General features: G+C 44.0%; 1 protein-coding gene across 1 annotated transcript; it reads right to left on the bottom strand.

The window, feature by feature from the left end:
* Positions 1 to 3,654: 3,654 nt before the first annotated feature.
* On the bottom strand, positions 3,655 to 14,012 carry echdc3 (enoyl CoA hydratase domain containing 3). The gene is made up of 5 exons (XM_068059793.1): positions 13,808 to 14,012; positions 10,089 to 10,210; positions 8,621 to 8,718; positions 6,508 to 6,708; positions 3,655 to 4,180 (listed from the first exon to the last, which is right to left on the bottom strand). The coding sequence occupies exons 1-5, from the start codon at positions 13,996 to 13,998 to the stop codon at positions 3,848 to 3,850; spliced, it is 945 nt and encodes a 314-aa protein (XP_067915894.1). The 5' UTR covers positions 13,999 to 14,012; the 3' UTR covers positions 3,655 to 3,847.
* Between the last annotated feature and the right edge of the window lie 425 nt (positions 14,013 to 14,437).

The following is a 14,437-nucleotide window of genomic DNA, read 5'->3' as shown; positions in this document are numbered from 1 at the left end:
ATACTCCCTCTTCTCTTATTTGGTTTTTCATTTCCCCTCTGAACCTTTTATATTCAGCCTGGGTCTCCATTGTATTATATACTGGTCATCTGTCCTAAGCATACATTTTCATCTTCATCTCTATCTCTTTTGTTATCCAGGGAGCTCTGGATTTGTTTACCCTACCTTTCCCCTTCGAGGGAACATGCCTTGTCTGTGCCCAAACTATCTCTTCTTTGAGGGTAGCCCATTGTTCAGCTCCGTTTTTCCTGCCAGCTTTTGATTCCAATTTATTTGGCCCAGATACGTTCTTACTCCATTGACATTGGCTTTACCCCAGTTAATTATTCTTACTCTAGATTGTTCTTTGTCCTTTTCCATAGCCAACCTAAACATTATGATACAATGATCACGGTCCCCTCAGTGCTCTCCTACTGATATTTGATCCCAAGAACCAGGTCCAGCAGTGCCTTCCCTCTCATTGGACTGGAAACATACAGCTGTAGAAAATTTTCCTGAACACACTGTAGGAACTCTTGCCCTCTCTGCCCTTTTCACTACTACTATCCCAGTTCATATTCAGATAATTAAAGTTCCACCAGCTGCCATGGTAGGATTTGAACCCATGTCCCCAGAGTATTAGCCTGGGTCTCTAGATTACTAGTCCAGTGACATTACCACTCTACCACCATCTCCCATCATTGTAAAGGATGGTACCAGAGTAAAGGTGATGCATTGATTTGATCTCCCTTACTGTACCGATTTTCCAATCTCTGCTTGAGTGCTGTAAACGCAGCTCAAGTCCTTCCCCAACAGAGGAAGAAGGGGGAAAACTCAAGCCACTGTCGCACATCTCCTGGGATTGCCAGTGGCCTGGGAGCAGCTTTCCATCCTGCACACTCGGCTGCAGCTGAAGTGCGTCTGCCTTCCTCCAAAATTCTGTTTAGTGTTTTAGATGCCAACAGTAGCATAGTGGTTATGTTATAGGACTGGCAATGCAGAGACTGCGATTAATGATCTGGTGGCGCGAATTTAAATCCCACCGTGGTGGCTGGTCATTTATATTTTAAAAAACTAGTATCAGTAATGATGATAATATAAGAGTAAATGACTGCAGATGCTGGAACTCTGAAATGAGAACAGAACGTGCCGGAAATACTCAGCAGGTCTGGCAACATCTGTGTAGAGAGAAACAGAGTTAACGCTTCAGATCTGTGACCCTTCATCAGAACACATGGTGGTAATATAACTACTTGATTGTTGTAAAAAGCCATCTGGTTCATTTATGTCCATTAGAGAAGGGAATCTGCCATCTTTACCTGGTCTGGCCTACATGTGACTCCAGACCCACAGCAATGTGGTTGTGTCTTAACTGCCCTCTGTAATGGCCTAGCAAGCCACTCAGTTGTCAAGTGAGTAGCTCACCAGCACCTTCTCTACAGCAATTAGGGATGGGCAATAAATGCTGGCCTTGCCAGTGAGGCCCGCATCCCATGACAGAATAAAAAAAATCACTCTGGATTCAGTACGTGAGGGACAATTGTGACTTTCAAAAGGGAATTAGACAAGCACTTGAAGTGTAAAAAATGTGCAGGGGAAAGGGAGGGGGAGTGGGACTAGCTGGAATGCTTTTGCAGTGAGCTGGCAATGACTAGATGGGCTGAATGGTCTCCTTCTGTGCTGTAACTATTCCATGATTCCATGAGATACAACATTTGCAAGCCTTTCTTTTGATAAGAGACACTAACAGAAAAAGGGGTACGAGAGGCAAAACAAGATTTAATTTGCTATTTAAAACCAAACTTTTCCTATGAATATATTTACATATTTAAAACTACACTAATAGAGGTTCTTCATTCTATTTATGTTTTATATCTTGTAGTATTAATCAAAGTTTTGTATTTGATTTCTCTGTGTAAATGTTAAAACCCAATCTAAGTTTATCTGCTATTCGAAAATGTATATTGTAGTCTGATGCAAAACTATGTTTAACAAAGATTATTACAAGTAGAATAATTACTAATCCTTGGCTTATGCAACTCTGCAAGGAGCACATTATCTTAAATGAATGTTTGTTTACAGAAACCTCAGTGAAACCTTTGAGAGAGTAAACAGTGCAATAAAACCCCAAATTGTAACAACTAGTTTTTGAAAGAACACTGGGAAAAATGGATTTCACACCTTTGCAGAACTCCATCTAAAACTACACACAACCCCTTGAAAATACTTTTTTCTGTAATTTTGATAACTTATAGCTCTAATCCTTGCGGGCTACTTTAGTTCAGTGGATAAGTTTGAAGCCTACTGCCATCTTCGGGTTGAATTGAGATGTAAAGCTCCCCTGAGATCAGGAGATGGAGATTGAAGCTTCCTTGTCATCAGAAGAACATAAGAAATATGAGCAGGAGTAGGCCATTCAGCCCCTCGAGCCTGCTCTGCCATTCTATAAGATCTTAGCCTCAACTTCACTTCCCTGCCTGATCCCCACAACCCTTGAATCCCTTATCATTCAAGAACCTGCTTATCTCAACCTTGAGTACATTCTATGACTCAGCCTCCACAGCTCTCTGAGGAACAGAATTCCAAAGATTCACAACCCCCTAAGAGAAGAAATTCCTCCTCATTTCCATCTTAAATGGGAGACCCCTTATTTTGAAACTGTGCTCCCTAGTTCTAGATTACCCCACGAGGGGAAACATCCTTTCTGTATCCACTCCGTCAAGCCCCCTCAGAATCTTATATGTTTCAATGAGATCACCCATCGTTCTTCTAAACTCCAATGAGTACAGGCAGAACATGCCAATAAGACAACCCCATCCCAGCAATCAACCTAGTGTACCTTCTCTGAAGTCGTTTGTTGACAATTTTCCCCGATCTTGTCTGAAAGTCTTGACTCCTTGCTGGTATATGCTTCAAAGGACACTGGTCCCAAACCCCACCCCAAGTGACCATTATTCATTTGGGAACTTTGACAGAGTCAGTGTGGGTGTTGGCTGACTGTTTTGACCGTGAAGAGGAGGGTCACGTTGAATCTGATCATATCCTCACACAGATATGCTCGCAGAGTGTTACTGGGTGAGCAATCAGTGGTAGAGACTCCAGCTGATTTCTCTTCTGTAACCAGTGAATGCTGAGGCCTGTTATGGTACTGCCACCAGCTAAGATTAATTAATTCAGCACACGGTGAGAAATAAACCTGGTACTTCCTCATCCGTACAGGTGAGCTACTATACACACTGGTTAAACTCACTCAGTTATCAGGGAACTCAGCATCACCTTTGATTCTGAGCAGAATAATAATTAATAACCCAATAGTTGACACTGGTAGGTGGTTCCGGAACCAGAGCACAGAGATTTATGGTAACTGCAGAAAGAACCAGAGGCAAGAGAAGAATTTCTTTTTTAACAGTGAATTGATGTGAACTGGAATGCACTGCCTGAAAGGGTGATGGAAACGGATTCAATAATAACTTTCAAAAGGGAATTGGATAAATACTTGCAAAGGAAATAATTGCAGGGCTACGTAGGAAAGAGCAGGGAGTGGGACTAATTGGATAGCTTTTTCAAAGAGCTGGTACAGACACGATGGGCCAAATGGCCTCATGTATGCTTCTATAGTCCCGAGTTGTGTTTCATCATAAAATTTCTTTGTATTTTCATTAATTCTACAGCAAATTATATTTTTCCTTTATTTCTAATGATGTCCATTTTCTATTTACAATTCATTCCATACTGGTACAAATTATGTTCCCTGAAGTGAATCCAATCTCACATTGGGAAATTTACAGAGATCTCTAATTAGATTTCATGGTTGAACTCTGTGGAAGCACGTACCAAATCACTGCACACACCTAAACAACAAACATTGTTATTCGTACACCTTCTCTGTGGAATGTGTCCAGACAGGTTTTCTCTTCTGTATAAAGGACTGGATTCCTTCCTGACCATCCTTCAACGCCAAGTTGTCCACCATCACCTGTGTAGCGATTTGATATGCCTCGTTTCGGTTCTGGGCCATTTGCTTGTAAAATGTGGCTTTTCCCAGCGCAACAACAGATCTGCTCGTTTCACAGATTTTGCTCGCAATTTTCATCGTCACTTCATCCAACTTGTCCTCAGGCACCACTCTGCTAACTAGCCCATGCAACAGCGCAACATGGGCAGAAATAGGTTCTCCAGTAAACAGCATTTCTAAAGTAACCTGTTAAAAATAGAATTTATTCAAATCTTCTGTATTTGCATAAAAAGTCTGAGCAAACTGATACTTTTCTTCCCTGAATTTCTGTGCTTTTCTTCCCTCCTGTCCTGATAAGTATTCACACAGGCTGGATAATTTTATTTTTTTCTCTCCTGGGATGTGAATGTTACTGGCTATGCCAGCATTTATTGCCCATCGCTAATTGCCCTGAGAAGGTGGTGGTGAGCCACCTTCTTGAACTGCTGCAATCCTTGTGGTGTAGGTACACCAACAGTACTGTTAGGGAGGGAGTTCCAGGATTTTGACCCAGCGACAGTGAAGGAATGGCGATATAATTCTCAGTCAGGATGGTGCGTGATTTGGAGGGGAACTTGCAATGTGATGGTGTTCCCATGCATCTGCTGCCCCTGTCCTTCTAGGTGGTAGAGCTCGTGGTTTTGGAAGGTATCTTAGTGAGTTTCTGCAGTCCTGGTCACCCTCGAATACCTTACATAACAATGACCACTCTTCAGCTATAAAGTCTGGACAGTGAGTGTAAACAGGAGGGCATCACAGCCAAACCTGAACCTGCATTCACCTGGGGGTTAGAATTTCCACAGGGGGATTTCCCAATCTCCTGCCTTATCTCTGGGTCAAACTGACACTGAATGTGGAACTCGCTGCCACATGGAGTAGCTGAGGCGAATACCATAGATGCTGTTCAGGGGACGCTATATTAGTACTTGAGGGAGAAAGGAAAAGCGGGTTTTGCAGATGCAGTCAGATGAGATCAGGCTGAAGGTGGTGCGTGTGGATAGTAAACAATGGCACAGACCAGCTGGGGCAAATGGGCTCTTTCTCATTACAGCACAGGAGGCCATTTGGCCCATTGAGTCTATGCCTGTGCTGTAAATTCTGCTGAAGGTGGGTTGGGAGATTGGAGAACCTCCATGGAAACTCTACCCCGTGATGTCGACATGTACATCACTTTCCATCAATGATTCACAATTGGGATGTGTAAATCCAGGGTGAATTTTCTTTTCCCCCACCGTTCCCTGGTCCAGGATCACTGAGGCATTGAGGGATCACTTCAACTGAGATCAGCTCAACACGGCACAAACTAGGGATTAAACATGGGACCTCCCTGTGAACAAGAATTTTCAGCTCTGAAACCATGCAGTCAACCTTATAACAGAGTGAAGCTACCACAGAGAGCAGCAGGTTTACATACAGTCACAAGAAGCAGCTACACAAGTGGGAAATTGAATAAGGGAGTGGGCCAACAGATCAGAGTGCCAAGTCCACTCTGTAGAGTGGTAAGCCACTGATCTGTGCTCTCGCTTCCCCATCTTGTGGGTCACTGATCACAGTATAGGGAAACTTTGAGTAAAACCTGAATGATCACCAGTAAAGAAGGAGGATGCGTCATCCCAGCAGCTTGAGAGTCTCTTTGTGAACAAATACAGAACAGCAGAAGTGGACGCTTGGTTGTAACTTCTCCAAACCCGCACACCTGGGTTGGGAAGGATCAGAGCACATGGAGACTACAACAGGGAAAGTTATTTTATAGGAAAAGGAGGAGCCTGAAAGGAAAGAGTGGGTTCAAGTTCCACTCCAGAGACTTGAGAACAAAAATCAAGGCTGATACTCCATTGCAGTACCGACAGAGTGCTGCACTGTCGGAGGTGCCGTCTTTTGGATGAGACGTTAAACCGAGGCCCTGTGTGCCCTCTGAGATGGACATAAAAGATCTTATGGCATTATTTCAAAGAAGAGCAGGGGAGTTAGCCCTGGTGTCCTGGTCAATATTTATCCCTCAATCAACATCACGAAAAGAAAACAGATTATCTGGTCATTATCACATTGCTGTTTGTGGGAGCTTGCTGTGTACAAATTGGCTGCCACATTTCCTGCATTACAACAGTGACTACACTTCAAAAATAGGTTTAAAGCGCCGTGGGATTTTTCTGAGGTAAGTTGTTTCCTTATCTTTTAATAGCTCAGCAGAGTATCAGACATTCAATAATTAATGGTTTATGGTTATTTGCAGAAGTCAGTTACATTTTTATTACATAAGATTCCTAAACTGTTAGAAATGGGGATCACATTCTGTGATTCCATCCATTTATTCTCTGAAAACCTTAAACTAGTGGTCTTGGTAATAAGCTTTGAAGAATTTGTATAAAAGAGATTTGCAGTGTTTGTGGGATTGTACAGAGTTATATATAATTTGTGATTAAAAATGCTGAGAGGGCCTCATAAAGCACTATTCTAGCTTGTGGTATATACCGACTGCAGTGCAAACAAGTTCCAGTCAACTTTAAACCAGGTCAAATGCTGTAGTGACGTACCTTTCGAGGAAGAGATCGTCCCACTGCAACGGCTGGTGTGGAACAGAAGAGCCCAATGTTGACTCCTGGAGTGGCAAATTTTGACTTGTCTGACACCACAGCAATATCGCAACTGGCCACAAGCTGGCAGCCAGCAGCTGTGGCCAAACCATTGACCTTCGCAATAACTGGAACTGAGATATCCTGAAGGAGGGTCATAACCTACAAGTTGTAAAAAGTATGATGAGCAAAGATAACTGGTGATTTTTAGTATTACTGCAGTCCCACTACTGAAATTTCCATAATAATAAAAGCAAAATACTGCGGATGCTGGAAATCTGAAATAAAAACAAGAAATGCTGGAATCACTCAGCAGATCTGGCAGCATCTGTGGAAAGAGAAGCAGAGTTAACGTTTCGGGTCAGTGACCCTTCTTCGGAACCCCGGAATATTTCCATATTCAATGTCATTTCTGCCCCCCCTTCCAGCTGCTTTCACCCATCCTCAATGTCCTGCCTCCTCCTGGGGAACTTCCACAGGCACCGGGTGCCCTCTAGTATCTCTCCAACGTGACCATTCTTCATTTGCTGCAGGAGTTCCTCCGGGTAGTGTCCTAGGCCCAACCATCTTCAGCTGCTTCATCAATGACCTTCCCTCCAACATGAAGTCAGAAGTGGGGATGCTCACTGATGATCGCACAAAGTTCAGCACCATTCGCAACTCCTCAGATAATGAAGCAGTTCGTGTCCATATGCAGCAAGACCTGGACAACATTCAGACTTGGGCTGTTAAGTACTGAGTGACATTTGTGCCACACAATTGCCCAGGCAATGACCATCTCCAACAAGAATCTAACCATCTCCCCAGGACATTCAACGGTATTACCATCACTGAGTCTCCCACCATGAACATTCTGGAAGTTACCATTGACCAGAAATTGAACTGTGGCTACAAGAGCAGGTCAGAGTCTTGGAATTCAGTGGCAAAGAACTCATCACCTGATTCCCCAAAGCCTGTCCACCATCTACAAAGCACAAGTCAGGAATGTGATGGAATATTCTCCACTCGCCTGGATAAGTGCAGTTCCAACCACACTCAAGAAGCTCAACACCATCCAAGATAAAGCAGCCTGCTTGATTTGCACCCCATTCACCACCTAAAACATTCACTCCCTCCACCACTGGCACACAGATGCAAAAGATCCTCAAGATGCACTGCAGCAATGCAACAAGGCTCCTTTGACAGCACCTGCCAAACCCGCGACCTCTAAGACCTAGGACAAGGGCAGCAGGCACATGGGAACACCACCACCTGCAAGTTCCCCTCCAAGCCTCACACCATTCTGACTTGGAACTATATCGCCGTTCCTTCACTGTCGCTGAGTCAGAATCCTGGAACTCCCTTCCTAACAGCACTGTGGGTGTACCTACCCCAAATGGACTGCAGTAGTTTAAGAAGATGGCTCATCGCCACTTTCTCAAGGGCATTTAGGGATGGGCAACAAATGCTGGCCTAGTCGGTGATGCTCACATCCCAAGAATGAATAAAAGAAATTATGCGTCTAGACAGTGAATGCCAGCAGGCAATTTGACTATGAGGGCGTCACAGTTAGGCCTGACCCTGTCTACTCTACTCTTCCACTTGCGGGGGTCTGTAGGGGTCAACTGCTCACTGCCTTACACCAATAAGCCAATTGTTAGTTCATTAAGGCAATGAAAGGTTGAGCACATGTTGTATGATGTTTATTGCAGGACAGGTACACAACAAATTGAGATCTCATCAATAAACCACTAAAATCTTCACTCTCATGGTTCTCGTCATTGTGTCAAACATTCCAGAATATTACTGTATTTTCAGGCCCTGTTCTTTGCGATTCCCGATTTTAATCACTTCATCACTGGTGGCTGTGCCTTCAATTGCCGAGGCGCTAAACTCCAAATTACCTCCCTACACCTCTCGACCACTGTCTCCTCCTTCAACCTACCTCAATGTCTCCTTTTGTGGCTTGGTGTTATATTTATTTGATAATCGCACCTCTGTAGCACCTTTGGGACGTTTTATTACGTTAATGGCACTGTAGAAATGCAAGCTGTTGTTGTTATTCAATACATTAAATATAAATTGATCAGCTTACTTCAGTGCAGACTGCAAACACCTTGGCATGGTGATCCCATCCTTTAACAGAGCTTAGTTCCTTGAGATCGTGGCCGGATGAAAATACGGGTCCCTCAGCTGCACACATGGATCACAGTATAAGCCTCAAATGGAAATATGATACCAATATTGCATTTAGAATAAATAAAAACACTTCCATTGATGGCTTATGTTAACACATTCTTTTGATAAGCAGGGATTTATTATTTTCTTCCCTTCTGTACTCTTTTGTTTCTAATCTGAGCTGTGTGGAGAGAGAGAGCCGATTCCCAGACCTCCCATGGATACATACAGATGAGGGAGGCCTTCATGCATGGTAGCATAGCGATTATGTTACTGGCCGTGTAATCCAGAGGCCTAGACTAATGATCCAGTGACATAAAATCAAATCCCACCATGACAACGGGGGAATTTAAATTCAGTTAATTAAATAAATCTGGAATTAAAAAGCTAGTATCAGTAATAGCGACTATGAAACTACTGGATTGTTGTTAAAAACCCAACTGGTTGACTAATGTCCTTTAGGGAAGGGAATCTTCCATCCTTACCTGGTCTGGCCTACATGTGACTCCAGACCTACAGCAATGTGGTTGACTCTTAACTGCCCTCTGAAATGGCCTAACAAAGCGCTCAGTTGTATTCAAGAAGGCAGTTCACCACCCCCTTCTCAAGGGCATTTAGGGATGGGCAATAAATGCTGGCCTTGCCAGTGATGCCCACATTCCAAGAATGAATTCCCCCCCACCACAGCATGTGACTCCCTCATGAGTAAGGCCAGAGGTTTTTTGCTTTCACTACCCAATCTGGAAGTCCCTTCCAATTATTCATTCTCTGTGGAAAGAAATGCTGCCTTTTACCAATTTGTATCTACATCCATCCCCTTGTTCTCTAGACGTGGTTTAACATGAAGCATCACTCAGGATTAACCAGTTCTGTTCCACTTTGCTTCTTGTACACCTCTATTTAAGTGCCATCCTCTTTCGCCTCCTTTCAAGACTAACTTTTCCTCATAACTATATTCTCCTTCCTCTTCTCCACCTCCCCTTTCCAGAGGAGCTGACTCCTTCCTGGGATACAGTTCCTTCAGCATCATCCACCTTTTGGGAGTTGCCCCATTTTTCATGCCTGAGGTTTGACAGTCAGTGTTCACAAGTTCTAGCCCAGCCTGATCGTGACCTCACCTGATCTCTCCAAATCCACACAGTTGAGCAGGATAGCAGCCAGGGAGTAGGAGCAGTCGCTCATGTTCCACAGCATGACCAGGGGCCACTCACATCTTCTCAGTTGGTGCTCCAGATAGAATCATCTAACTCAGCACAAATCAGGGACTGAATCTGGGTCCCTTCTGGTTTCTTTGGCCACGTTTCGCACGTTACCACATGAGCCTGACTGTGATCTACTTAGATCCATTGGACTTTATTAAATGTTAAAACCAAGCCTGGATTTACCTGAAATCACAATAACTCGGAGGTCGTTGCTTTCTGCTTCATGGAGGAGATCAGTGCGCAGAGATTCTAACATGCTCAGCGATAGAGCATTCCGCTTCTTTGGGTTATTCAGCACGATAGTCCTAAACAGCAGACAACATTTTTAAAGCAGAAAAAGTGACCTTACAGTTTCTGTACATCAATAACTTATATTTATATTTTATTATAAAGGCACCTTTAATAAAGCATACCAAGGCACTTTACAGGAGTGTTATAAAACAAAGTATGGCACCGAGCCACAAAAGGAGATACTAGGTCAGATGACCAAAAGCACGATCGAAGAGGTAGGTTTTAAGGAGTGTCTCAAAGGAGGAAGGAGAGACGGAGATTGTAGGGGGGGGGGAATTCCAGAGCTCTGGGCCTCGGTAACTAAAGGCACGGCCACTAATGGTGGAGCGATTAAAATCGGGGATGCTCAAGAGATCAGAATTAGATGAGTGCAGATATCTCAGAGGGTTGTGGGACTGAAGGAGATTACAGAGATAGGGAGGGGAGAGGCCATGGAGAGATTTGGAAACAAGGATGAGAATTTTAAAATCAGGATGTTGTTTGACCAGGAGCCAGTGTAGGTCAGCGAGCATAGGGGCGATAGATGAATGGGACTTGGTGCGAGTTAAGACATGGGCAGCAGAGTTTTGGATGACTTCACGTACAGCATTTATAATGATATTCTTAGCTCTCCCAATGGTTCACTGAGAGGAGCTTGATTAATTTAACTTACCAAAGTGTTTGGAGTTTATGGGAGTAATTTTCACCCTCACCACCAGGTGGTGTTGCCGCTTGTTATATCACCTGACAATTTTCATTTTATTGCTTTCAATTAAAATAAAAATCAGGTAGGTTCGACAGCAGGCGATTGGCTCTGCAAGGTGTTGCCCAGGTGCTGAAGTTCAAAGTGAACCCCAATGTGTTTAACATTACACTCCAAATTATTAATTCTTGAACAAATGCAACTGGTCTGAAATTGCACTGTCCTTTATGACTAACAAATGTAATTTGAATGCTGTTTTAACATACGGATGAACAGTTTGGTTAAGTTAGTGAACAGAGGACCTTCACACAGGAACTATTGTGTGAATGGTGCAGGAGGTGACAGAGGTGTGAGAGGTTAAGAAATTAGGGGAGGGCAAACTGAGTTCCACTAGTTGAGCAGTTTCTACTATTTGCTGGGCTGTCCAGTCAGGAAGATCCCAGGTTCAAGCCCTTGTCAGTGCTGAGTTTAGCTGACCTCACCTGACGTGACAATTGCTTACTCTAATCGCCTTCCCACTTCTGGTTCACCTTGTGGGAATGTGGGCATCAGGTAAGAACAGGGTTAGGTGAGGCCCTTCACAGTTGAATCAGCTGCTGGCAGTTTCTAGCTAGGCTCACACAAGAAAAATGGCCCCTTGGATGAGGAATAAAGACGACAGCTGGCACTCTTCGAATCCTAGTCCAGCATACGTCGGGGAGGAGAAGTCAATTTTTTGGAACGGGAAACTTTCCCTTCATCTGTTTTTCTTCTCATGCTCAAAGTCGTCTCCAGTGTTACCTTGAACTCCAACCTTGGTCCCATCTCTTCATCCTTTATCATCCATATATCACCTAGGAACACAGGATCATTTCCCACACATATGCCAGTGACAACTGGATTTGCTTCTTAGTGTTCTACATCGATCCCAAGGATACAAGTGTTAGGACAGTAGGAAGACAGACTAGAGGCACCTGTGGTCTTTTCCAGCCCTGAGCTTCCTGTGGCGCTATGAAAATATAGGTGAAAAGATTGGTTTGAAGGAGACTTTTAAAGGGGAACGCACCAAGGAAAGAAGGTCTGCAGGGTTCAAATAGAATTCAGTTAATTAAATAGATTGGGAATAAAAAGCTAATAAAACTATCGCATTGTTCTAAAAACCTGACTGGTTCACTAATGTGCTTTACGAAGGAAACCTGCCATGGCAAAGGCACCTCCATCTGGGGATTTGTGCCAAAATTGGAACAGCTGCCCCACAGACTCGTCAAGCTGGGACAAGATCCTGGAACTGCCTCCCTAACAGCACTGTCGGAGTACCTCAACTACATGGACTGCAGCGGTTCAAGAAGCTCACCACCTCCTTCTCAAGGGCAATTAGGGTTAGGCAACAAATGCTGGCCTTGCCAGTGATGCCCACATTCCACGAATGAATAAAATGGGTGGCGATACCTAGTGTAGTGGGAAAAGTGGAAGCTGCCATCATGTTCTTGTTAACTGTCACTGGTATTCCATTGTTCCTATTTGATTGAACAAATTGTTTTAAGAGCAGTACCATTATCTGAAGGTTGCAGCTTCTACGTTAGCTTAGAGTGGGGGATGGGACGGGGTGTAGATGTTGGTGTTATGTTCGGAAAATGGCTCTGGAATGAAATCATCCAATGTACTGACATATTGTAACCAGGGTCTCTAGTGCACAGAGAGTGGAAGAGACATCACACTGGTCACTGTTGCAGGTTAAAATCTAGTACTCCAACAGATTCAAAAAACAAAGAACAGTACAGCACAGGAACAGGCCATTCGACCCTCCAAGCCTGCGCCGATCTTGATGCCTGCCTAAACTAAAACCTTCTGCACTTCCGGGGACCGTATCCCTCTATTCCCTTCCTATTCATGTATTTGTCAAGATGCCTCTTAAACGTCTCTATCGTACCTGCTTCCACCACCTACCCCGGCAGCAAGTTCCAGACACTCACCACCCTCTGTGTAAAAAACTTGCCTCGCACATCCCCTCTAAACTTTGCCCCTCGCACCTTAAACCTATGTCCCCTAGTAACTGACTCTTCCACCCTGGGAAAAAGCTTCTGACTATCCACTCTGTCCATGCCGCTCATAACTTTGTAAACCTCTATCATGTCGCCCCTCCACCTCCGTCGTTCCAGTGAAAACAATCCGAGTTTATCCAACCTCTCCTCATAGCTAATGCCCTCCAGACCAGGCAACATCCTGGTAAACCTCTTCTGTACCCTCTCCAAAGCCTCCACGTCCTATGGTAGTGTGGCGACCAGAATTGCACGCAATATTCTAAGTGTGGCCTAACTGAAGTTCTGTACAGCTGCAACATGACTTGCCAATTTTTATACTCTATGCCCCGACCGATGAAGGCAAGCATGCCATATGCCTTCTTGACTACCTTATCCACCTGCGTTGCCACTTTCAGTAACCTATGGACCTGTATTCATTTATACAAAAATCATAAAAGTATAATTTTTGTTAGTATAAATACTGTGAAGCTCCCTGAATCACAGCACAATGGCTTTGAAATCGTTTGTCGAAATAAAATCTCTCCGCAGCCTCTCTGCTCCTTCCATATGCAGTCTTTCCCAACCCGATTGTTCTGGCCTTCAATTAAAGCTCTGAATCTCAAACGCTCTCCCTTGCTAACACCTTGCCCATTTACAAAAGCTATTTCTTAGACTCTGCTTTCAGTCACCTTCCCAAATTCCTTCTCGATTCCCGCTCCAGTCCCTCAACCTCTGTTCATTCCCCCCCACCACATTCTGTGGAATGCACAATAAAAGGACAAGCTGCAATCCCTGCCTCCTTGATCCAAATTCACCTTAAAAAGTGCAACTAACTGAACCTGGGGACAGGCTCATTCTCTGCAGTTTACAGTTTGCGGTAAATTAAACAGCTGAAGCTGCTGGATGAGCCAGTCTGGGCCAATACTGACCTGATCCCATCCTGCTGTGTTCTGACAGTCAGTTTATCACATGTAGCCTGAGTGGCTTCACTGGCAAAATGAGCTTGGGCATAAGCAAGAGGTGTGTTTTTTACTGTGTGTCGTTGCTGCAAAAGCTGAACTGTGGGTCTTGCAAAGTGTTGCATTGTCCTGAAACATTTCCCAGCAGTCACACACCCCATGTTGTTCCTAGATACTCCTGTTCATACAATAAACCGGCCCCAACACAACCTGAAACTCAGATTTAAAGTTCCACCTAAGATGCTGTCCAACCATAGGATTGTTCACTTTTTTGTTTGGTTTTTCTCATAAATGTTCCACTGTAAATTATAATCTTTTCCATTTAACCTACATTGGTAATACCTCGCTCTGTAAAAAAACTGGCTTTTTTGTTTAAATGAACTCCCACTGTTTCACTTTAGCACCATGTGCAAATCTCACCTCTAATACTTGTGCAAATATTGATGGCAATAGTATTTAACAGTTTTAATATCCTGAGGTACTGATCAACTCCTCGTCAGTGCACGGTTCGCCGACTGTATCTGTGGCTCAGTGGTAGCACTCCCGCCAGAAAGTTGTGGGACTTGAGCACAGCTAGGCTGACACCGCAGTGCGGTACTG

The sequence above is a fragment of the Heterodontus francisci genome, chromosome 27 (genome assembly GCF_036365525.1).
Source record: "Heterodontus francisci isolate sHetFra1 chromosome 27, sHetFra1.hap1, whole genome shotgun sequence".
In the NCBI taxonomy this organism is placed as follows: domain Eukaryota; kingdom Metazoa; phylum Chordata; class Chondrichthyes; order Heterodontiformes; family Heterodontidae; genus Heterodontus; species Heterodontus francisci.
This window is presented reverse-complemented; position numbering and strand designations above follow the sequence as displayed.